The sequence below is a fragment of the Scatophagus argus genome, chromosome 8 (assembly GCF_020382885.2).
Source record: "Scatophagus argus isolate fScaArg1 chromosome 8, fScaArg1.pri, whole genome shotgun sequence".
Classification (NCBI taxonomy): Eukaryota; Metazoa; Chordata; class Actinopteri; family Scatophagidae; genus Scatophagus; species Scatophagus argus.
Genome location: NC_058500.1, coordinates 24271524 through 24298162, shown reverse-complemented (window position 1 = coordinate 24298162; position 26639 = coordinate 24271524). Strand labels below are relative to the sequence as shown.

General features: G+C 41.3%; 1 protein-coding gene across 8 annotated transcripts; it reads right to left on the bottom strand.

The window, feature by feature from the left end:
* Positions 1 to 35: 35 nt before the first annotated feature.
* On the bottom strand, positions 36 to 20744 carry LOC124063905 (tumor necrosis factor receptor superfamily member 14-like). Of its 8 annotated transcripts, none has more exons than XM_046398042.1 (9): positions 16619 to 16826; positions 16228 to 16451; positions 5507 to 5646; positions 4984 to 5077; positions 4467 to 4592; positions 3762 to 3917; positions 1841 to 1928; positions 1559 to 1740; positions 36 to 1001 (listed from the first exon to the last, which is right to left on the bottom strand). In XM_046398042.1, the coding sequence occupies exons 3-9, from the start codon at positions 5549 to 5551 to the stop codon at positions 841 to 843; spliced, it is 852 nt and encodes a 283-aa protein (XP_046253998.1). In that variant the 5' UTR covers positions 5552 to 5646; positions 16228 to 16451; positions 16619 to 16826; the 3' UTR covers positions 36 to 840. The 8 variants fall into 8 exon arrangements, with proteins under 8 accessions (XP_046253998.1, XP_046253996.1, XP_046253995.1 ...); XM_046398045.1 differs by lacking the exons at positions 16228 to 16451; positions 16619 to 16826 and adding exons at positions 1233 to 1297; positions 7544 to 7985 and having other exon boundaries at positions 858 to 1114; XM_046398044.1 differs by lacking the exons at positions 16228 to 16451; positions 16619 to 16826 and adding exons at positions 1233 to 1297; positions 7544 to 7985 and having other exon boundaries at positions 861 to 1001.
* Positions 20745 to 26639: the final 5895 nt, after the last annotated feature.

Below are 26639 nucleotides of genomic sequence, written 5' to 3'. Positions count from 1 at the left end.
TTAAATTATACAGATCATCTTCGATAAAACCAAGGTGAACTTTGAGAAACATTTACTAGAAAAGATGGATAAAAAACATTTTGTCTACAACATATCTAATAGCCTATTACTTACAATGTGTATGATTGTGTCCTCTGGTTTTTCTGTTGTTGTATTAGCTCAGCTATATTGTGAATGAAGCTGCTACGTCAGTATACTTCCGAGTTTAAAATAAATAAAAAGTGGACTAAACATGACGTGCCAGAGACATGTGGATTGTATTCTGGTGCATTTTATAAATGCACTGACTGCTTGCCATGTTGTCATACTTAAAATTAAGAGAATCCTCCAATGATCTCACCAAAAGGAAATTCAGGTGTTGTAAAGAAACTAAGACAATGAAAAAATACATTTATATCATCATGCAGTACAAAACAAAAGCAAAGTGTCCAATGAGGGAATGTGGAGGATGAGTTCAGCAGTCGTGTCATGCAGGCTCAGCTCACAGCCCTGTGGGGCTTCAGTACACAAACTGCATACCAATATGATGTCTTGTGAACTTGGAATATTCAGCACATGGACTCTTCTGACTATTTGCTGCTTTTCTCCTGCACCTGAACTCACCTGGGGTTTCATGTGCACCACCCACATGATCCAGTCTGTTGGCCATCAGTCAAAGCAAACATTTGTCCCTTCCTGTTGCAGTTCAGGACTGAGAGTCTCCGTCCTCAGTTCCAGCTGATTGTTCTTTATGACAGATAAAGTTTTCAGTCTGTCTGATGTTCAGGTCCCCCTGTGAGCTCTGTGTGGCCCCCACAGGAGATCACGTACAGCAACATGAAGATGACCTACTGGAATTCATCACAGAAACACTCTGACTGAGACTTTCCTCCTCAGGGATCTGCTGGATGAGGAGCCTGGAGCTGTCACACAGTGACAACACAACATGTGTGTGAGATGATGATCCACTGCAGACCAGCAGTTCTGTACAGGAAACTCTGGGCTGAGTTCATTTCTGTGCACTGCAAAGACAATGTCCCATCATGATTATAACATGAATATAACTGGATTGTAGACAACATTTCCTCTGCAGTGTCCAAAACAGTCTGCATGTTTACACATGAACTGTTGCATCCTGAGGAGAGGAAAATATTGAGCTGAAACAGCAACACTTTGCACATAAACACACCACAGAACGCTGCTCAGCTGGACAGCTGATGGACATTTTAATGAAGGACACACTGCTGTCTTACCTGCTGCTGTTACTATGGCTGTCGAACCATCAGCACTGATTCAGCTGCAACTCATGCACAGGTTCCTTTTTGAGAAAAATTCATAATGAGTGACATCATCTTATTAATTAGAAAAATCACTTGTAGCTCCTTCTGTACATGCAGTGAAACAGACTTGTTAGTAACAACAGCAGAGTGTGAGACTCACCTCACTGTTGTCTTGCTTTTGTTTTTGTAATAAAACATTATCGATGAAAAACACAAGAATCAATAACTTCATGATGTGAAAGATAATATTATCCATCAAAAACATTTTCATATTTTTATTGTGTAAACATGAATCATACCTTCACTGCTTTTCCTCTTTCTGATACGCCACCATGCAACTGCTGCAGCTGCAGCTGCTATAAGAAATACAAGCACACTAACACCGACCACAAGTCCTGTGCTGTCTGAACTTTGCTCTCCACATTCAGCATCAGTTGAAACAGTCCCTGCTTTTATCAGCTGACGATGCACTGATTCACATCTGGAAGGACAGAGGGACATTTTTTACAGGAACATCTGGAGACACCTTGAACTCCCTGCTGATGTCACAATTGAGCCATCTGATGTGAAGCTTCACTTACTGTGTGTGTGGCTGACAGGATGGAAATGTTCCATCAGAATATGTTCCCTCACTGCAGTCAGAGCACTCAGTGTCTCTTAATGCTGTTCCTGTGCAAATGACAAATATTGAAACGTCCTGTCAGTGGATTTAAAAAACATTGATTTGTTTCCAGTCCCAAGTTGTCATATTTGAGGAACAAATCCTGTTGATATTCTCTGAGGTCTGATGAGGTGTTGTAGTGCAGCTCAGCACTCACAGCCTGATGGGACTTTGATTCACACCAGATTCCTGAACAAACTGAACACTAAAATGATCCAACTGTCATTAGCTTCACTGCTTCATGCACATGTTGAAAAAATAAAATGAATGCTAACCTGCTGGTACCAGTTAAGAAGCAGATTGTCAAGAAACTGTCAGTGTCCTGCACTAGAAGACATCTACAGCTGTAGGCCTCTGTCATTGTCAGTGTCCCTTCAGCTCATCCTGCTGCCAGTCTTTTTGTTTTCCTTCACACAGGAAGAAGCTGCTGCTCCATGAAATGCTCCACTACTCGTTTTGGAGAGTTTCTTTGTGTTCACACTGTGCACAGCCACAATGTGCAGTTAAATCAAGTCGCAGTCCTTTCTTTGCTGAGCTCTGCTGTGTTTTGTCCCCTCAAATGAAACACCTGCTCAGGACTCACAGGTTTTTAACACAAGTATGATTATTATAACAAGTATGATTGAAAAAGTTACAGTTGTTGCCAATCAGTATGCTAAAAAGCGAACTCCCTGATGACAGTGAATAACTTCATAACAGACCATAACTACACTTGTCTGTTGTCTGTTCTGTGTGCTCTGTGCAGGCTGGCATGTGGACTCTTGTGCTCGTGTGCAACACACATGGAAAACACATGACTGAGTGTTTCTGTGGTTCCAGCAACTTCAACACACTGAGTCACATCAACATCAAGAGTTGCAACCTTGCAGTTATTTTTTCTTTAATATGACTGAAGGAAGTTAGACATGGAAACATCATATTTTTGAAGCAGGACCTTTGGACCTCGTGGATCGAGTAGCTTGTGGAAAAGGGCCTGTGTTGGACTAAGTGGGCTAAAGTCATCACATCAGATCGATCTATTGTGTCTTGGCTTTCTTTGTCCTCATACCTGCTGCCCACACTGACACCCTGCAGCACATGCTGTTTAGAACAGCTGCAACACAGTGATCCACAGGTCACACAGGTGAACAACTGCAGTGATTTCCCACCAATCAAAGAAGCTTTAAACTAGTGTATTTCCCTTTCACATGTTCCAGTCAGCCTAGCATATTACATTGTAGAGTCGTGTCACCTTCATGATCCAAGTGACAACACGCAGTTGCAAAATAGTGAGAGGATGACAGAAACAGACTTGTGTCTGCAGTGTAATATTTCTATGATAATTCAGTGTTGGCTGTGCTGCTGGAAAAACACCAGGACAAAGTGAGCTCCATGACAACAGAGTTAAGGCAACCAGAACCCAAAGCACTGGGTCACCCCCTGTTAGAAATGAACACATCCCTGACTGAATAGAGCCAGTGTAAAAACCAAGATGGAGCGTATTATCCAGGAAATTATCTTTCTACACAGGTTTTCTTCTAGCACCTCACACTATTAAAATGATGCTTCTGTTCCTTTGGCTGCACTGCACATTGGAACTTATCGGGTTCAGTGGTTTAACTCTGTGCAGTCAGCTGGTCTTTCATCATTCCATCTCTGACAGCTACAGGCTGACTGCCTGCCACTTCTGACTGACTTTTTCTTTTATTTTGGGCCTTCATTTCTGCTATCTGGTGGTCAGACGTCTCTGCTTCCAGCCTGGATGATCAAGTAATCATTACAGCTGTTTCCCTGTTTGGTGTTCTGATTTGAAACTCAAACTATGCCATGGATCATCTTAAAGTCAGCACAAGCAAACTAACCTCTCTGACTGATGTACTGTCCTGGCTGACAGCTTGAGTGTTTCTCTGCTGCCTGACAGCCCTCCTCTGCAGAGTCCATGCAGTAGAATCCCTCCAGTGGCTCACACACAGCATCTGATGTTGCTGTACATGAAGTTTTTAATTTCAAACCAGAAGCTGTCAACACAGAGAGGAGACAAGGATATGAGCTATGAGTCTTATGTTCTGTTTGTTTATCTACATGAGAGCAACATGTTATTATTTTCTGATGTAAAGACCATCTTTAGTTTGTAGAACATCTTTAGCAAAGGTGACAGACTTGCTGTTGTTTATGAATCTGAATATGCATGAATGACTGGTCCAGTATGATTTTATAAAGTGGAGAATAAATCCAGCTGGACAAACCACCCAGTGGACATTTGAGTTCATTGTGGCAGGAAAAAGGAGACATGAGGTCAGCGCTGTCATCACTGCAAGTCCCACTGACAACAACCTGCCAACTGCTGTTTAAAAACTGAGGAAAACACAGAGTTTAGCAAAGCCTTAGCTGGGCTTTCAGTAATGCACAGTCACCTTATCAACATGAGAACCAGACTTCAGTTTGATCAGTTCTTAGACAGCCCTGCCAGGGGGACTTGCAGCAACAAGCTGACTCAGCGTCTTTAAATCTAAGCTTTAAGGTCACAGGTTTCTATTGACAGTCAGGAAATATTCACAAAAATCTACCTGCATCACAGCTTGTACATGGGAAACACTGTAGAAGACCAGTATGATGATTCATGAAGGTTCCCTCAGTGCAACGCAGACAGGAAGTACTTTTGAATTCTGTGCAGTGTGTGGCAACTCGAAATCCTGTTGAAATAAAAATATTTCTTGACATATAATATTTCTAATGAAGTGAAAGCAACTTTTTTCTTCAACTTATGATTATGAAATACACATTGATTGCAGCGTAACAGAAAGAGAAAATGACACCATCCACAGTTACAGTGGCCTCCTATTAGCTTCACTTTCATCATGCTGTTCTGTTCTGTATCTGCTGCTTTCTATTTTACTGTGGAAATAAAACTCCAGTGACATGGAGTCCTATGAAGGTGCATTTCACTTGTGAACACAAACAGCACCAACCATGGAAGTATGACTGAGTCCACTGACCTCCACCCAGTTGGTTCTGGAGTTTAACAAAGACTCCATCTGTCACTACACAAGTGAAAAACATCTTCAATATTCAACTGGATCTTACCAGGGAGACACATGGGACAGCATTCAGTCCCCATCTGATACTCTAATGGACGACATGTGAGGGAGCGTCCTCTGAAGACATTCATCACAAGTATCTGTGGACAGTAAACAAAGTTTATGTTGCAGGTGAGCTACAGCATGAAGTCACAGTGTGTGGACTGGCAGATAAAATGCACAGAGATGAAATCTAAGCTACACTCATGTGATGTGGTCTCACCTCAGAGTTGTCAACAGTTGAGTCTGCATATGTTACCATGGAGACACACCAGAATAAACCACATGTGGAACATATTTTCCACTAAATCCCACAAATACACAAATAAATTACTTTTGTACTTATTCTTTATCTTCTTGAATTTCCCTCAGGATCAATAAAGTATCCATCTATCTATTCATTTTAAAACAGCTTCGAAATGTGCTTTCACAGGTGCTGGTGGACGCTGCCTGTTTTCAAACTAGAAGCATCTGATTTATGAAATGATGCCAAACAAACAAAGGCTTCCTGTGACAACAAATTATTTTACCATCAGCACTGCTGCAGCTCTGACAGATGTTCTTCTGCACGTCATTTTACACGACAGTCTTCAAGGGCTGAAGACATCATCCGCTGAGGTTTGGGATGAGCTGACGAGTAAAATCCAGAACAAGGACGCCCTCTGGAAACCTGAAGAAAACACATCCATGTGGTGATTCCACTAACTGCCAAGGAAACAGCTTATTAAACCTGGTTAGCACAGCCAGATTTGTCACTTTAAGCTTTAAACTTTAAAACATTAACAGGTGCACAAGTGCTTTAAAACACCTGAGCTTCTGTCAAGAACAGCTGAGAGAAATTCTTCACACAAACTTCTTCTGAATTGTAAAGTGTAATTCCCAGGACGTGTGCTGTTGGTGTTGGGGTCTCCAGGCTCTCCTGGTGTTTCTCCTTTGTCTCCTTGATGCCAGTTTCTAGTACTGACCAAAAGCCCTCACCTGCCTAAACCTGCCAGAAATGTCTGCATAAACACAGTGTGGGCTGTTTCTGTCCTGCTGGGGATGTGAACATATTCCTGAAGATGAGGTGAAACTGTTCTGAGATCTGTTTTACTAAAGTAATCAAATAAAATACAAATATACATAATAACAAAAGATCTGAGCATTTATTCAGTCAAAGTAAAGTCACTTTAAGTTCTGTTTAGTCAGGTTTGAGGAACTGAAAGCTAAGAAACGTTCACATGATCTCTGATATGATGAGCAAATGAGTGCATTCTGATATGTGCTGTGATGTGGACTGAAAAGACAAAGTGCCTCAGCAGGAGGACAGTCGGAGATAAAAGCCAACACCCAGCAGGGTTCAGAGTCCATCACCACAGTGACTGAGCCACAGGTCACGTTGGCTCTCTTTACGGAACACAAAACACACAGTTTCCCTCATCTCAGACTGAACAAACTCTGAGTTTCACTCTTTCTGAAATGAGGCCCTGGAGCCAAGCTGCCACTGCTGCTGCTCTAAGAATCAATGGGAAAAAGTTATTCATCTGTTTGATTTATTTAACCCATTTTAACCAGTTTGGTCCCACTGAGACCAACAATCTCTTGTTCAAGAAGAAGGCAGCACACAAAAAGTGACAAACAACACAAGAAACAAGGAAACACAGAAGATAAACACCAAAGCATAGAATTACTTTAAATACATAAACACATGGACAAGTACGAGCTGAATTAATCATCAGTTGGACTTGAAATCTTTTTCCCGATCTGTTTCGTGTACTTTGAACAAACCAAAACAGTCAAACACCTGAAAGCAGTCATTTTCTCTCCCTTGGCTCTAATGCGCTGGAAGAGCCCCTCCTGCTCTGTCTGGTCAAACCAGTTCCCACTTGCAAACTGAGTGGAGGCGAATGGAATTTCGGTGTTGATGTGAAGTCGATTTATTCATGAGATCAATGCAGGCAGACTGTCTCACATGTGAATCTAAATGTATCGATTTAACACAAATACGACTTTCAAGAAGTCACTTTGTGCTTTAAAGCTGAGTGAACCCATAACTCACAGCGTCTGGATCACATATTAACTCAACTCAAAGGGCTTTGTAAGAGCCAGTAAGAGTTAATTCATTTGTAATAATAAGTTAGTTAAAAAGGTTAAAATATAGTTAAAGTAATTTCATAAGAATTCATAATTATTGAGTTTTTCAAAATGCATAATTTAGTAACGTTTGAACTTATAAAAACCTTTTATGTATTTTCGGCTTCCGACAATATTACGTCATTTGCCACTGCTTGCACGTAAGGTGAAATTGCAGCTAGAGACGTCGGAAGCAACACCCGAGCCATATCGAGTCTAATGTATGTGTATTCTTTGTGTTTTTTAAGTAAACCTTCAAAAAGAAGATTCGGTTTCACTCGCTTTTTTCAATTACTGGTTGCTAGACTGGCAGCAAAAGTGGTACAAGAGGACTCTACAGGCTTCAGTAATATTTAAACACACACACACACACACACACAACTGGCCTCAGTGTGATATGTTTAACATGCTGACCTCTAAAGACAAATGATTACATGAGGAATAAGTCGACTCACCTTGCTGTTTCGGAACATCGACGTACAGGTTTTTAGTACTTCGTCATTGGCTCTGATAATAATTCAAATTCAAACGGATCGTCACAGACTGAAAATGTTCGCTCGTAAACAACTGACCTCCGCCTCCCCCGTTTGTTCTTATACAACTTGTACTGGTCCCCGTAATTTTCGTGGCAATGATCTTCAACTGCTGGTTAAGTTTATGGGTTTTTATTTTGTCACTCAAACTTGGTACATTGAACGTTGCATAAACTAAAACCACCGTAAGAGTTTGTGCCTCATTACGGGTCAGAAACTGAAAACATTAGCTCAGGTTGCACTATGTGACTATTTCTTATGAGCGCTGTAGCCTTACGGTAAGATTCCTGTAGCATGCGCAGTAGACCGACATCAAGCCTGTCAAAATAAAAGCTCCTCTTTCAACAGTGCATAGAAAGACATATGATTCCTCTGTACATTAACCAAAGTTACTGCTAATAAGAAAACATTAATGCTGTAACTGTTTGAGACAGTGTTTTATAAGTTAATGAAATGGTTTAAAAAGGTTAATAAATAAGTATGAGTTCATAAACAATTTAGAGTATTAAAATTGTGAGAGTAAAGAGACCGGAAGAGTTCCAATGTGATTTTATTTTGAAATGTACAGACATGATTTGTTGTATGAGGAATTGTGGGTAGAAGGAGAGCCCGCGCTTTGAGAAAAGAGAGTCTGGATATGGCAGCGCATGGTCAGAAAACACAAAAAGGTGACTACACTATGTTCTAGAGGCGCACACGGTAAATATACTTTTGTTTGCCTGTGTATTATTTTGGTTATTTCCACTTGGACTGTATTTTTGTTTGTTAGTTTGAGCGGCATTAGCCTCATTTGGACTTTTATGTTTCAGTTTTCACGGTGTCTCAAGATTGTTTGTCGTCGGAGGAGAATGAGGAGAAAATAAAAAAGATGAATCTTGACATCAGTATGATTCGTGGCCTTTTTCAAGAACGAGTGTAGCTACAGTGAAAACGTAACGCTAACACGGCCAAGAGACATAGAGACGAGAGCTGCAAATGTCCGACACGCGCCGGAAGCAAGACCGCTAGAGCGACGTGTGGCCGGAACGTCCAGGAGCCGACGAGAGAGAGAGAGGACGGCATCGTCAACCACCGCGGAACATCGCGACTTCATCACGGCTCGCTGGAGAGAGAGAGAGAGAGGACGGCATCGTCAAACACCGGAGCACGGCTTGCTGTAAGGGAGAGGACGGGATCGTCGACCAGCAGGTGCTACGGCTCTTCGTATATCCTTACCTGGTTTCAGCTGGTATGGTCTCCAGCCTCAGGCAGACGAGAGCAGCTCTGCAATAATCATTTGATTTGAGAGTATCAACCTGAAAGTGTATAGATATTTTAAAGGTTGAAAGAGACTATTAAGCAACAGATGTTTGAGTGAACTGCTAAATGTTTCTGTTTAATATTATATGAATGTTCTGTGTATTTTGACTTAAGAGTTCAACATTTCTGTTTCATTGCTATGTCAGTCCACAGCGAAAATTCACAATGTGGGGGTCTTAGTGAACATGTTGAGTCCCTTGAAGCAGAGTTAGCTAGATTAAATGAACGGTTAAAATCTCAGATTGATGAGGCTGAAATAGACAGACTAAAGACACTTATTGATGATATCAATGCTAAAATACAAATTCAAAGGGTATCAGTAACAGAGCCAACCTCCAATGTTGAACCCCGTAAATCCTCGCGAGAGAGAAAGTTAACTCCCAAAATGCTGGAGCTAAAACAACAAGAGATCGCTCAAAAGGAGAATAAGTTTGTTATTTTATATGACAAATGGAAGGAGCAAATTAGAGCTGCACGCTCCTCACTCAAAAATGAGTGCTCTGACAAGGATTTGTGTTGTATGATGGATGATGTAGAAGGGCTAGAGGCTCAAGTGAAGGATGCATACGAGAATGTCCGAGCACAGTCTCTGCCTTCCACTGATATCAGACGTAAAATGGATTCATGCACAGCAGTAACTGCAGATGTGATGGTGCTACTGAAAGTGCGGATGAGTGAAGTGGGGCAAGATGACTTCAACGCTAAGGCAGAAAATGCAAGATTGCGCATGATGCTCGACAGAGAGTACGCACAGTTGATATTTAGTGCCTCAGTCCTCGAAGCTTCCATTTGTAGTCGCCAGTCGAGATGCTCATCAGAACAGCAAAGTATCACAGTAAAAAGAGCGGACTGTGCCGCACAACTTGCAGCCAAAAAGGCAGAGATTGAAATGGATGAGGCAATTGCTGCACAAAGGCAAGAACTGAAAAGACTGGAAGATCAGCGAGACCTTCAAGTAATAGCTGCTAAAATGAAAGCTTACTCTGAAGCAGGCTCGGATGAGGTCCCTGGAGTGGGTGTGAGTCACTGTCCTCCTGTGTCTAACAAAATTGAAAGGATAAGAGAGGAACCATTGCATCAAAACAATGAACAATCTAACAACGTAAGCAAAAACATTTCTTTAGCTCAAGCAATACATGACGCAATGGCACTCACCAGACTTCCAGCACCCGAGCCCTCGGTCTTCTCAGGAGACTCAAGTTCATAGAGTGGAGCACCAGTTTCAAAGCACTCATAGAAAGTAGATGCACAAATCCAGCTGACAGATTGTTCTACCTTCAGAAGTACATCAACGGCGAAGCACGGTCAGTGCTGGAAGGAAGCTTCTACAGGAAGGATGAAGAAGCATACAACCAAGCATGGGAGGCATTGAATGCTCGCTATGGCCATCCCTTTGTAATCCAGTGTGCATATAGAGAAAAACTGAATAACTGGCCAAAGATAAGTTCGAGAGACTCTGTTAAACTCAGACAGTACAGTGACTTCCTGACTGCTTGCAGCAATGCCATGCCACACATTAAAGGTCTTCAGGTATTGAATGATTGTGAAGAAAATCAGAGGATGCTACAAAAACTCCCCGATTGGGTGACATCACGCTGGAATCGACATGTAACAAAACAGCTGCAAGAAACACATGAATATCCCAGTTTCGAAGAGTTTGCCAAGTTTTTGGCTCATGAGGCAGATGTGGCATGTAACCCTGTAACATCCCTGTATGCCTTGAAATCATCTGAAGAAAGGCCTTCCAGAGACATGAAGCGGCCAAAGGCCAATGTATTCATTACAAATACAAAGGAATCAGAAAAATCCAACACAGTGATGAAAACACAAGGCTCTGTGGAGAACAGCACAAGAGAGACAAATGACTCAAAGAGGTTAAACATGCCATTCAGTTCTCCCAGTCCAGTTAAATGCATGTACTGTAAGGAAAGTCACTCCATTCACAAATGCCAGGCACTCACCAATAAGTCACCAGAAGAAAAGAAAAGATTCATACTGGACAGAAATCTGTGTTTTGGTTGTCTTAAGAAAGGACACAATTCAAGGGACTGCAGAAACAAGGCAACCTGTGGCATATGCAAAAAACAGCATCCAACACCGTTGCATGAGCACCGCAGCACTTCTTCAGACGCGTCTCCCCATGCTGTTGTGCAAGCAGAAGAGAAGTCATCTTCACTCTCTTGCTCCATAGACAAAGGTGATGGTGGGAGCACATCCATGATAGTGCCTGTGTGGCTCTCATCAGTCACAACTCCTGAAACAGAGACATTGGTGTATGCTTTGTTAGATACGCAGAGTAGCACTACCTTTGTAGACAAAGAGGTGTGTGAGAAGATGGGGACAGGGTTAGAGCCGGTCAAGCTAAAACTTACCACTATGATGGGAAAAGATTCCATTGTTCAGAGTGACAGGGTTAGTGGTCTTAGAGTCAGAGGGTTTGCTTTAAATAGCTTTGTTAACTTGCCACCTGCATACACCAGAGACTTCATCCCACTTGAACGCACACACATTCCTACACCTGCAACAGCAAAAGGGTGGAAGCACCTGAGTGCTATAGCACACGAAATACCAGAGTTGTTAGACTGTGAAGTTGGACTCTTAATAGGCTATGACTGTTGTAGGGCACTAGCACCACGACATGTTATTACAGGTGGTGATGAAGAGCCATATGCCATTAAGACTGACTTGGGTTGGAGTATTGTTGGAAGTTCACCAAAGACTGCTAAGTCCACAGAGGTAACAGGTCTTTGCCATCGTGTGTCCGTCAAAGAGCTTCCATCATTAACACCAGCTGCTGTTCTCAGAGTCCTTGAATCTGATTTCAGAGACACAAATTATGGAGATAAGACCATATCACAAGATGATATTCAGTTCATGCAGATCATGAACCAGACAATACAGCAGAACTCAGATGGTCACCTGGAAATGCCTCTTCCTTTCAAAACACGTCCACACCTACCAGAAAACAAGCACCTGGCTCTGGTGAGACTGAAGCACCTGAAAGTGAAACTTGAGAGGAATCCCAAATTCAAGGAGGATTATATTAGATTCATGGCAGGTGTCATTGAAGGTGGAGAAGCAGAGAAGGCGGAAGGCTTACCCCCGGATGGAAATGTGTGGTATATACCACATCATGGTGTCTATCACCCAAGAAAACCTGAGAAGATTAGAGTTGTATTTGATTGTTCTGCTAAATATGAGGGTACAGCTCTAAATGATCACTTACTGACAGGACCTGATCTCACAAATGGTTTGTCAGGGGTTCTCTGTAGATTCCGCAAACATCCAGTTGCTATCATTTGTGATGTAGAGAAAATGTTTCATAGATTTCATGTAAGAAGAGAAGACAGAAATTACTTGCGGTTTCTTTGGTGGGAACAGGGGGATACCAACTCAGAGCCAAAAGAATATCGCATGAAGGTTCACCTCTTTGGAGCAGCGTCCTCCCCTGGCTGCGCCAATTATGGGATGAAGTTCCTAGCAAATGAAAATGAAAGGGAGTATCCATCTGCGGCCAACTTCATAAAGAAAAATTTTTATGTTGATGATGGCCTCATCAGTGTGGAGACGGCAGGGAAGGCCCTCCAACTAGTGAAAGAGACACAGGCTGTGTGTGCAAAGGGGAAACTGCATCTCCACAAGTTCGTCTCCAACGACAGAGAAGTCTTGGAGTCAATTCCGGACTGTGAACGAGCCAGTGGAGTTCATGATGTGAATCTCAGCCATGGAGACTTTCCTGTCCAGACTGTGTTGGGAGTGAAATGGAATGTGGACAGTGACACTTTCTCTTACAGTGTATCCCTAGAGAAAAAACCAGCAACGCGGAGAGGAATTCTTTCAACTGTAGCCTCTGTGTTCGACCCCCTTGGCTTCCTTGCTCCTTTTCTCCTATTGGGAAAGAAAGTGCTACAAGAAATGTGTAAAAGGGGCATAGCATGGGATGAACCACTGCCCAAAGACTTAGAGCCACAGTGGAAAAATTGGCTGAATGATCTGGAGAACCTGCAAAAGCTTCACATCCCAAGATGCTTTGCTCCTGAATCTTTGGGAAACGTTCAGAGAGTCGAGTTGCATCACTTTTCAGATGCAAGTAGCCATGGATATGGTCAATGTTCATACATCCGAGTGGTGAGTGAGGACAAAGTTCATTGTTCTTTGATCATAGGCAAGGCCAGAGTCGCTCCCACAAAGGTTGTAACCATACCAAGACTTGAGTTAACAGCTGCTGTGGTCTCAGCAGCAGTCAGTAGCATGTTAAAAGAGGAGCTGGAACTCAAAATTGATCAGGAATACTTTTGGACTGACTCCAAGATAGTTCTAGGCTACATTGCCAATGAAGCCCGTAGGTTTCACGTTTTTGTCGCGAACAGAGTACAGAGAATCAGAGACTCAACAGATCCAGCCCAGTGGTACTATATTGATACTGACCAAAATCCGGCTGATCATGCCTCCAGAGGCCTCAAAGTGGCAGACTTGATCAACTCCAATTGGTTTACTGGGCCAAAATTCCTCTGGGAGAGAGAAATTGCCACACCAAAAACAAATCCTGAGCTTATGGTAGGAGATCCTGAGATAAAAACGACACAAGCACTGCAAATCAGTGCTGTCAAGGAAGAGAACTTCCTAGACAGATTCAAAAGATTCTCTAAGTGGCATACTGCATTGAATGTTGTAGCTCGAATCCTACGGCTAGCACAAAAGGACAAATTACCAGAGCTCATAACAGTTGAAGAAAGGAGAAAGGCTAGTTTAGTGCTTGTGAGATTAGCACAGAGAGATGCCTTCAAAGAGGAGATACAGAAGCTTAGGCAGGGAAAATTGTCACATAATAATCAGTTGTTTCAGCTTGATCCAGTGCTGCAGGAGGGTGTCCTCAGGGTGGGAGGGAGATTAAAGGCAGCTTCCTTACCTCTTCATCAGAAACACCCAGCCATCTTACCAAAAGATGGTGTCGTCACACGCCTGATCCTGGACTACTGTCATGAAAGAACTCAGCATCAAGGCAGAGGTCAAACCCTCAATGAACTGAGAGCAAATGGCTACTGGATTCATGGTGGCAGTAAAGTTGTGGCAAATCAAATCAAACAGTGTGTCCCATGCAGAAGAGCTCGCAGGCCTACAGAAACACAAAAAATGGCTGACCTACCTGTGAACCGTATTGACCCCTCACCACCGTTCTCATTCTGTGGGATGGACTGCTTTGGACCCTTTCCAACTAAGCAGGGTCGGAAGGAAAGTAAGAGATACGGTCTGATATTCACTTGTTTATCATCAAGAGCCGTTCACATTGAAATGCTTGAGGATCTAACAACGGATGCATTCATAAATGCTTTGCGATGTTTTGTAGCTATCCGAGGACCTGTAAGAGAGATCAGATCAGATCAGGGAACAAATTTTGCAGGGGCTAGAAATGAACTCTCAAAAACTCTAAAAGAAATGGACAAAGATAGAGTGGCTGCTTACTTAGCAGAGAAACAGTGTGACCTTGTCATGAATGTACCTGATGCTAGTCACATGGGAGGTGTATGGGAACGACAGATTAGGACAGTGAGAAGTGTCATGACATGGGCCCTCTCAAAGAGTGTTGGGAGGTTGGATGATGCATCCTTGAGAACATTTTTCTATGAAGCCATGTCAATAATAAACAGTCGCCCACTCACTAATGACAGCATCAGTGATCCCAAAGGTGAAGAACCACTTACACCAAACCACTTGCTCACTATGAAGACCTCTGTCCCTCTGCCGCCTCCAGGAAAATTTGAGGCAGAAGATCTGTACGCTAAGAAAAGGTGGCGCAGAGTGCAATATTTGTCTGAACAATTCTGGTGTAGGTGGAAGAAAGAATATTTAGCAAACATCACTCTAAGGCAAAAGTGGCATTCTCCACGACGCAATGTTAAGATTGGAGATGTTGTCATTCTCAGAGAAGAGGGATCTCCTCGCAATGAATGGAGATTGGGAAGAGTGTTAAATGTTTGTACAGATGATGATGGTCTGGTGCGTAAAGCCACTATACAAATAGGTAACAAAAAACTAGGAAAGGAAGGTCAAAGGCTCACTAATCCATCCATCATTGAGCGTCCTATTCATAAACTTGTTGTGTTAGTGGAACGTAACTAAAGGTTTTTCCATAGTTACCAAAACATGTAATATGTACTGAGAGATACAAAACCATTCTCGATCTCAGAGTTCCTTCCTCATACTTGTTTTATATATTGTTTGAGAAATTACTTGATTTATTCGAGGTTAAAGGTCATCATAAATCATAGTAATTGGTGGGAGTGTAACTGTTTGAGACAGTGTTTTATAAGTTAATGAAATGGTTTAAAAAGGTTAATAAATAAGTATGAGTTCATAAACAATTTAGAGTATTAAAAATGTGAGAGTAAAGAGACCGGAAGAGTTCCAATGTGATTTTATTTTGAAATGTACAGACATGATTTGTTGTATGAGGAATTGTGGGTAGAAGGAGAGCCCGCGCTTTGAGAAAAGAGAGTCTGGATATGGCAGCGCATGGTCAGAAAACACAAAAAGGTGACTACACTATGTTCTAGAGGCGCACACGGTAAATATACTTTTGTTTGCCTGTGTATTATTTTGGTTATTTCCACTTGGACTGTATTTTTGTTTGTTAGTTTGAGCGGCATTAGCCTCATTTGGACTTTTATGTTTCAGTTTTCACGGTGTCTCAAGATTGTTTGTCGTCGGAGGAGAATGAGGAGAAAATAAAAAAGATGAATCTTGACATCAGTATGATTCGTGGCCTTTTTCAAGAACGAGTGTAGCTACAAATGCAGTATCAAAAATAGAATGCATATCAGCCTTTATATTAATAAGAAAATTCACCTAAAATAATGAACCTTTTGTGGGGTCATTTACACAACTTCTGTCGTGTAAGCAAACATTTTTATTCTCCATGAACTCTTCAGCTGCCATCGTGCTGTCATCATGACAATCAGCCCTCAACATGTTATTTGTTATAACATGTGCACATCACTTTCCCTCCTAACTGTAAGACAACACTTAATGTGTATCGTCCACTTAACAAGCAGTTCAGTTTCCGTTCCGGTTCTGTTCCTTTCCCCAATCCGCCCATTCCCCTCTCTGTGTGTTTTTATCTCTTTGTCATTAAACTTCCTGCATCCCACTGCAGAATAATCAGGTCCTCTTTTCCTTTTATGGTCTCAGTTATCTCAAAGTTTCTCTGTGCTTTTGTTGGACTTGATTGGAACAATTGATTCCACAGTCAATGAACAAAATGAGCTCATCCACCATCAGTGCTGCGTTAGGTTTCTCTGTCTGATCACCTCATTTCACAGATTGGTTCACTCCTCCGGTCTCTTCCCTTTGTGCTTGTACCCTCTTCACTGCCTCTGCATAGCTTCTGTTGGAAACTCAACTTTACTTGTTCAACTTCCTGACTTCCTGTGCAGACCGCTGCTATATGCCCGTCCCTCTGCTGTCTGTAGCATGAAGGACCTCACTGGAAGCTCATGCGTCCCATTTGAACTTTCTCTCCAAGTAAACACTCCTGAAAGTCCAGAAGCACAGACAGGCTTTCAGCTTTTTAGCCACTAACTGCTTTTTGCAGTATCTTTATTCTACTCACATCTCCACACATAAGAAAACCATGTTTGAGTCTCTCCAAGCTTTCATCCACAGGTGTACATGTCACCACACACGTCACTCTTCTCTCACCTGGAATCCTTCTTTCACTGAACATTTTCCATCCTTCCAATATGCAGCACTTCATGTTTCTGTTCTTCTGTTTTCCATGTGACCAGCAAGTGAACATCTCTCAGAGTCTCAGCCATTTCCACCTCTGCAGTCGTCTCTTCAGCTCTCTAGATAACACTATCAGACTCACACTGACATGTTCCATCTTCCTTTCTGAATGTCAGTATTATTTGAAATTATTTAATCTAATTCAGTTAAATGTCAGCATGTCTGTGTATGACACCTTTGGCCACAGTCACATCTGAAAAGCCGCCATCTTTATTCCCCTCTGCTGATCACTTCACACACTCACTGCAGTCTAGTTAGTTTCAACATTTATCTGCTGTTACTAAAACAGAAATGATTCTTATGATGAGATGTTTCATTTGTGCTCACAACAATTTCATGACAAAAATACAAACCAACAAAATTCTAATAAAACTCATGTATGAAAACATATCAGTGGGCCACACTGCTGCACTGGCTGACGTGTCACCTCAATCCCACAAACACACACTCTTGTTTAGACTCAGAAACCAAACTGTTCTCGTTTCTATTCTGACTCGACCCACACACACCATCCTGCAGCCCAGGGTTGCAGGGTAATAATGTAATGTGGTAAACCGCAAGGTCTTATGTAGGAGATATGGATTAAATATTAAACATAATTTATTTAATGTCGTGTGTGGTTGAATTTTCAGTTTTACTTTTGTAGTACAATATGTTTTATTTTTGGAGACGTTCAATAAAGTTTGTGAACGTGACGTCCTGACGTGACAGCGCAGAGAAGAGAGAGAGAGAGAGAGAGAGAGAGAGAGAGAAAGACGGCTGGTCGCACAAGAGACCTGGTCCCTAAGAAGAACACGACTTCCCCAGAAGGATTGTAAATTGTGCAATAAAAAGGTGACCATGAACACATCAGTGTCAACGCCTCCAGCTGATACCGATGCAGGACCAACAGCAACTGGATCAACAGACTGTTGCAGCCGACGGTACAAAGTACAAACCTGTACTGATGCACTGACAAGATACTAAACGTCCTTTAAGGACATGGTAAAAGTCCTGGATGCCCAGAACGAGCTACCTGGACGGAAATATGTCTCACAAACAGCCGTCCCACATTTCTATTTCTATTTCTATTTACACAGGCTGTGTCACATAAAATAAGTGCCGTCAACTGACTCCCGTGCGTAACATCTAAAATAAATACTACAAGGCTGCGCTCTTTTAACATGAATATGAAGGCACTCTTCTCAGATAAAAACTATTTGCAAACAAAAAACACATCTGGACTGACTCACCATTTTAATCACGCGGCGTGCTGCCAACTTGAAATAATAAAGTCCGTTCGCTCTATGCGTTTGAAATAGCCTGTATATGTAATAAAACTATATTAACAAAGTGACAAAGATCAGGGTAGATTTCGCTGAAGTCTCTAATGAGAAATTCGCTGTTGAGAAGTTCAAGCCTCCATAATCACAGAGAAGCGATGGCGTCTTGTTGCGCACTTGTGGCATCCATGAGCGGGGCTGCAGCTGCAGCCGACTTGTCCTCACTTGTAATTTCTTTGCTTCAAAATTCAAATTGTACTTGCAGGGAATATTTTCACCAGACATTTTGAAAATGTCAGCAGATTGTAACGGAAACCCGGGTCACGGTACCGCGGTAGAATGTGGAGGAGGTTTGGATACCGCCCAACTCTGCTGCAGCCACAAATACTAAGCAGAGCCTCAACATGAATTAATGTGAAAATAGTCCCCAACAAATGCCTGATTTCCTCCTTCCTGGAAATAAAGAAATGAGTATATATTTCGAACATTAAACAATCCTGACCTGGATACTCTGAATTATCCAGACCAGGAGAAGAATATGCATTTTTGCACGATTCCTTTCGAAATGTGTTTGCTGTTGCAAATTAGTTTCATAAAAACACAGACAGGACTACAGGTAGCAGCTTCCATCACAACTAAAACTGTATCTTATACTTGTTGACTAAGTAAGTCTTATCAGCCAAATAAATGCAAACATATACTGCAGCCAAACAGTCTCTGGCAGTGCTGGAATATTAGATGTGATTTTTTGGACTAATACGACTGCTGCATTACTGTGGGTTCAGGTCAGGTTGTTGTGTCGGGTTTCTCCAAGCCCTTTCATTCATAATGGCTGCTTCTGCTGGAAATGCTGACACTGAACCCAAACAGTGACTGAGACACTTCATGGAGCTGAGAGGAAAACACAACAGCCAGTAATTCATCACTACGAGGAACATATTTCACAGTAAACAAAGTCATCCAAGCAACAGCTGGTTGATGTGATTAATTCCCTCCCAACACGTAGTTCAAAGCTCTTCCTCTGTGTCAACATCTGAGCTCAGACTGAGCAGAAAAAGCACAGCAACATTTGTGTCGTGTGTGCTAATCCTGACATCAAGTCATTCTTAAGCTCAGCACAGACAACTGTGTTCAGTCAGAAGCTGCACCATCTGTCATGTGAATTGTTAGTTACAAGATACTGATGCAACTGACGATTAAGGAAGTTTTAGCTTATTAATTCCTATGTCTAAAAAGTTATTTGTTACATTGGGGCCTAAAGCAGACAGATTTCATGAATGAGGAATAAAGCCAGTCTGGAAACAACGTGGTGAGTCTGATCTCTATCTGCTACATGTGAAACAAACAAAAAGAAAAGACATCATTAAAAGGTTTCAGTCTTTGGTTAGATATTAAGCATTTGTGTCCAAAACAGAAGCAGAACTGAGAGTCACCACCAATGAAGCCACTGAGGATCACTTGTACAAACGGTGAGGTGAGACAAGAATGAAAGTCAGTTGAGGACAAAACAACAAACACACACACACACACACACACACACACACACACACACACTGTGCTGTCCTCACACCACGTGACTACGTGAAGTTAGACAGCCAGCGAACAAACTAAAAAAGGTCTCCAAACAAGGTTTGCGTTTCTTGATTTTACTGAAGAAAGTTTAGTATTTTTTCTTGTAACTGAAATATACAGAACGAGAAAAATAAATTCCTAGCTAACACACAGTCCACACTTAATGATGAGCCGTTTGCATTACATTACATTCTAACAGCGCTGCGCAGCAAACCGCACACTCGCCGGTGTCGCGGCAGTCCAAACACCGCATCAAATCAGCGACAATCAACGCACCGAGACACAGACACCGAGCTGTAACTGCTGCTGCTCTAAGAATCAATGGGAAAAGTTATTCATCTGTTTGATTTATTTAACCCATTTTAACCAGTTTGGTCCCACTGAGACCAACAACCTCTTGTTCAAGAAGAAGACAGCACACAAAAAGTGACAAACAACACAAGAAACAAGGAAACACAGAAGATAAACACCAAAGTATAGAATTACTTTAAATACATAAACACATGGACAAGTACGAGCTGAATTAATCATCAGTTGGAATCATAAAAACTTACAATATCAGACAGAAAACCAAATCCGTCAGTTTCTGATGTTTTTAGAAATCTTCTCCTAACGACGGCGCACAGCACTTCAGATCTCTTTCCCGATCCATTTCGTGTACTTTGAACAAACAAAAGCTGTTCAACACCTGAACGGAGTCATTTTCTTTCGCTTTCATTGCTCTAAAGCCCCGCCTGCTTTGTCTGGTCAAACCAGTTCCCACTTACAAACCGCGTAGAGGCGAATGGAATTTCTGTGTTGATGTGAAGCCGATTTATTCATGAGATCAATGCAGGCAGACTGTCTCACATGTGAATCTAAATGTATCGATTTAACACAAATACGACTTTCAAGAAGTCACTTTGTGCTTTAAAGCTGAGTGAACCCATAACTCACAGCGTCTGGATCACATATTAACTCAACTCAAAGGGCTTCCGTAATATTTAAACACACACACACACACACACACACACACAGCTGGCCTCAGTGTGATATGTTTAACATGCTGACCTCTAAAGACAAATGATTACATGAGGAATAAGTCGACTCACCTTGCTGTTTCTGAACGTCGACGCAGACGACGTACAGGTTTTTAGTACTTCGTCATTGGCTCTGATAATATTTCAAATTCAAACGGATCGTCACAGACTGAAAATGTTCGCTCATAAACAACTGACTTCCGCCTCCCCCGTTTGTTCTTATACAACTTCTGTCGTGTAAGCAAACATTTTTATTCTCCATGAACTCTTCAGTTCGCGCTGTCATCATGACAATCAGCCCTCAACATGTTATTTGTTATAACATGTGCACATCACTTTCCCTCCTAACTGTAAGACAACACTTAATGTGTATCGTCCACTTAACAAGCGGTTCAGGTTCCGTTCCAGTTCTGTTCCTTTCCCCAATCCGCCCATCCCCCTCTCTGTGTGTTTTTATCTCTTTGCCATTAAACTTCCTGCATCCCACTGCAGAATAATCAGGTCATCTTTTCCTTTTATGGTCTCAGTTATCTCAAAGTTTCTCTGTGCTTTTGTTGGACTTGATTGGAACAATTGATTCCACAGTCAATGAACAAAATGAGCTCATCCACCATCAGTGCTGCGTTAGGTTTCTCTGTCTGATCACCTCATTTCACAGATTGGTTCACTCCTCCGGTCTCTTCCCTTTGTGCTTGTACCCTCTTCACTGCCTCTGCATAGCTTCTGTTGGAAACTCAACTTTACTTGTTCAACTTCCTGACTTCCTGTGCAGACCGCTGCTATATGCCCGTCCCTCTGCTGTCTGTAGCATGAAGGACCTCACTGGAAGCTCATGCGTCCCATTTGAACTTTCTCTCCAAGTAAACACTCCTGAAAGTCCAGAAGCACAGACAGGCTTTCAGCTTTTTAGCCACTAACTGCTTTTTGCAGTATCTTTATTCTACTCACATCTCCACACATAAGAAAACCATGTTTGAGTCTCTCCAAGCTTTCATCCACAGGTGTACATGTCACCACACACGTCACTCTTCTCTCACCTGGAATCCTTCTTTCACTGAACATTTTCCATCCTTCCAATATGCAGCACTTCATGTTTCTGTTCTTCTGTTTTCCATGTTACTCTGACATGTTCCATCTTCCTTTCTGAATGTTAGTATTATTTGAAATTATTTAATCTAATTCTGTTAAATGTCAGCATGTGTGTGTATGACACCTTTGGCCACAGTCACATCTGAAAAGCCGCCATCTTTATTCCCCTCTGCTGATCACTTCACACACTCACTGCAGTCTAGTTAGTTTCAACATTTATCTGCTGTTACTAAAACAGAAATGATTCTTATGATGAGATGTTTCATTTGTGCTCACAACAATTTCATGAAAAAATACAAATCAACAAAATTCTAATAAAACTCATGTATGAAAACATATCAGTGGGCCACACTGCTGCACTGGCTGACGTGTCACCTCAATCCCACAAACACACACTCTTGTTTAGACTCAGAAACCAAACTGTTCTCGTTTCTATTCTGACTCGACCCACACACACCATCCTGGTGTTGCAGGGTAATAATGTAATGTGGTAAACCGCAAGGTCTTATCAGTTTCAATACCGTCAGTTAAAAAAATGCAGTGCACTTATGTAGGAGATATGGATTAAATATTAAACAGAATTTATTTAATGCCGTGTGTGGTTGAATTTTCAGTTTTACTTTGGTAGTACAATATGTTTTATTTTTCAATAAAAATAATAATAAAAACAATAAAGTTTGTGAAAATTATTCATCTGTTTGATTTATTTAACCCATTTTAACCAGTTTGGTCCCACTGAGACCAACAATCTCTTGTTCAAGAAGAAGGCAGCACACAAAAAGTGACAAACAACACATGAAACAAGGAAACACAGAAGATAAACACCAAAGTAGGCTTGGGCGATTTTTCGATTTCGATTTTAAGCGCGATTTATAATTAATACGATTAGAAATTAAGACACATTCGATAACATTCGATAGCGCACACCTTCACAAAAAAAATCTCCAACGTTTTCACAGGCACGCGAGTAGCCAATCATAACTAAACATTGACGCACGTAGCCCATCAGTTTTTGAAGAGAGCCACCACGTCACTCACATTAGGTTGTGTGTACAAACATACACACACGGCCCGCTGTGGTGGCTAACAGAACACAAGCATCTCATCAAAGTTTGCGGCAAAGATTCTATAGCGTAGTGGTTGCAGCCACTACGGCGTGTCTCCAACCAAACAGGCAAGACTGTATAAAAATGAGCGAAAACTCGGCTGGGCAGAGTTCTGCACAGCATTTAAGCCTCAGTTCTTCCCAGGAGGAAATCGTTGAGAAGAAGGGTCAGAAGGGCTCGGCTGTCTGGAGGTACTTTGGCTATTTGAAGCCGGATAAACAACAGAGCAAAGTCCTGTGTAAAATGTGTAGAAGTCACGTCCCTACTAAAACAGGAAACACCAGCAACTTATTTCAGCATTTAAAACAATATCACCCATTAGAGCACACAGAGTGCTGCCAGGTCGGTAAAGCCCCCTCGACCAGCAATAAGAGGAAGGCTGATCAACAAACCATACAGTCCGCTCTTTCCAGCGCCATGGTGTATGAAAAATCATCGAAACGACACAAAGACATCACACATGTCATCACACAATTCGTCGCAAAAGGCATGCAGCCAATTTGCACTGTCGAAACAGCCGGGTTTAAAAATCTAATGAAAGTGATCGACCCTCGTTATCAACTCCCAGGCCGCAAGCACTTCTCGCAGACAGCAATCCCAAATCTGTATGCGGAGTACAGAGAGATGGTTGAAAGGGACCTGCAAGCCGTGGCTTACTTCGCTACCACATCGGACATGTGGTCAAGTCGAACGTCCGAACCATACATGAGCCTCACTGCCCACTATATTGACCAAGACTGGACTTTGAAGAGCAAATGTCTTCAAACGGCATACTTTCCCGAAGACCATACTGCTGAAGCAATTGCGTCAGGACTGACAGAATCGCTTGCTACATGGGGGCGAGATGAATGCAAACAAGTGTGCATTAGCACAGATAGTGGTGCAAATATAGTGAAAGCTACCTCCCTCAACAACTGGACTCGCCTGCAGTGTTTTGGCCATCGACTTCACTCAGCTGTTGGTAAGTTGAATAACAGAATTGCAAACCTTAATTTCCTGTTAATATAAATATGAAAAAAAAGTTAATATATTTTTTAATTGTTTTTAAGCAATAATAACGTTTTACAATGTGTACTCGTCATAATGTCTATTTGGTCACCCTTAAAACAATGCTTTAGGCTATATATTTCTCATATTATGTGGCCACCTCAAACGTTTGAGGGTTAGATTTATGTTCATGTCTTATTATTTATTATTATTATTATTATTATTATTATTATTATTTTTTAAAGACTTTTGAATAGGCTAGGCAGTCCATCATGTACAGTATTCTGTATTATAACTAATCATTCTGGTTTCTTATTCTGCTTTTCCCCAGAGAGAGCCGGAAGGAACAAGAAAGTGGAGCGTGCTGTGGGCGTGTGCAAGAAGGCAGTGGCCGCCTTCAGCTTTTCATGGAAGAAGAAGAGAGATCTGGCTGTTGCTCAGGAGGAGCTCCATCTACCCCAGCACAAGTTAGTGACAGAGTCACCCACCAGGTGGGGCTCACGCCAGAAGATGGTGGAGAGGATGCTTGAGCAGCATAAAGCTGTCACTCAGGTTTTGGGTGCAGACAAAAAGACAAGACATCATGCAGGAACATGGCAGGACATAGATGTCCTGGAATCTATGCATGGGGCCTTGAATCCACTACTGGAATTCACTGATTCTCTCTCCAGTGAAAATTATGTGAGTGTGTCCTACCTTAAGCCAATGCTGCAACTTTTCACTTTTTTTGTTTTTGAAAGCTGCTAGAATTTGCACCAAAGTATATTTTTTATTTAAAATATGGCCGAGCCGAGGGCCTAGTTATTTCATCTTACAAAAGAATGTACAACCATTTTGTAAGCCATTTCTGTTCATTTTTAGGCTTTGGACACCACTGTTCATTTGAAATGTTCTTTTTCAAACAGAACATTAAAAAAGAATGAAAAAATAGTGATTTCATGTATATCGTTTTATATATCGTTATCGAACATTTTGAACAAAAAAAATCGTATTATCATTTTTTCTAATATCGCCCAGCCCTATCCCAGACTTGAGTCAGTGAGCATGGGATGTTTTTCTTTTAATTGTTTAGAAACATATTGACCTTAACGATTTGAGTTTATACAGAAAAAAATGTATTTATTTTTGTTTATGCAAAACACAAATAAATGTTTACTTACCTGCTGTTTTCCTGCCCTGCAGTAAATTCTTGTAACAAGAAAGCTTAATGGCAAATTAAAATACGTTTCGTCCAGGTAATTAGTAAATATAAATTAATTCCACCTAAATAGTTAGTAAATGTAGTAAATCACTTTTTTGCAGATATTTGGTAAATCTAACTTACTTTTGTTCAGATACCTAGTAAATAAAAGAAATTGCCATAATATTAGTAAATCCAAAGTATTTCAGCTGATAATTTCATTATTTTGTTTTTTGTTTTGTTTAAATGAACTTAAATCAATAGATTTGTAGTACATAAAATCTATTCAATTATATTAAGGATCACTTTCTTGCCATAATTTTTTTTAAGCAGCCAATGGTCAAACTTTTTTGAGTGTGTGGAAGGTGGGACAGGGTGAAGAAGATGAGACCAGAACAGAAGGAACCCAGACGTGATGAACAGCTCCAGGATCAGAGAAGACATGAGTGAAGCGACATGGACATGGATGACATGGAAGAACATGGTGCACTGATAATCTAAATGCTACAGTGGCTTCAATATGTTGTTAGTGATGTGAACAGTAACAAAGTTAACCAAAAGGAATAAAAATGGCTTTAATGATACTGTGCTTTTTCCATTCAGTATCTAGTTTATAGCCGTGTAAAGAAATGTGCTTATTTATCACAGAATTAATGGTAAGGGTATATCTGTGTGTATAACTAATGAAAGTTAGCCTCATGGAGTAAAATGACTTTTAAAGATATTATAATATATACAGTAATATTGTTGCCATGATTTTTGTCAGATTGAATGCAAGTTTGATTTGCTTTTGTTCTTCTGGGCTTTCAGGGAAACTCTACGATCTCAAGTGATAAGAAGGACCCCAGAGGAGCCACAGAATGAGAAACAAGATGAGGAAAAGCCCCAGGACACAACAAAGAAGAGGAAACAGGCCGGGGAAGAGCAACAAGATGAAGGAAGATGAATGGAAGAGCACAGTGAGACATAAAAGTAGTGTAAGTGTATTGTGTTGTTTTTAGTTGTGGACAGTGTGACAAAGGAGAACCCAAGTGTTAAAATGTCTCTGTAGATGCAACATGTTTTGATTTGTGACAGTCAACAAATAGGAAGTGAGCATGAGTTTTTCCTTGTTTGAGGTGGCTATAAAGAAGGTTAAGTAAGGTAAGCATAGCATCTTACGCCACCCTCATGCCCCTGTAGGCAAACACCAGGGGTCCTATTGGGCTTTCATTTTATTAATGAGAATAGACTTAATAATTATCTCAAAACATTTCATCAGCTGGCATGTGAAAGCAACCGGTCCAAAGTCGTTTATCTCTTTGCAACGATAAGGACCGCAGTGTTGTTTTCCCTAAGGCATTAGGTACCCTCTGTAAATTCAGAGGGCTCTGAAATATGTGGTGTGTGATGTTACAAAGTTGGCTGTCACATGACCTTAGAATTCTCCCACTAACACAACAGTCTGATGAGAGGTTTCTTGTGACAGTCATCTATTGAAAACCATGTAACTCCATGTTTCAGTAACTGTAATTTCACGTCATGCACACTCACACTCACACTCACACTTAGTGGAAAGCCCTCTGCTCTAAAAACATGAAATCTGTGAGTAAAAACATTTAAGACTTACTCAATATGAACTGCCAACTTACGTAACCATTTAATGTAGCATTGATGGAAGAATCTATGCTTCATTAGTAAATAAATGTTTATCTCTGTGGCTTTGGCTGACGAGGTTTG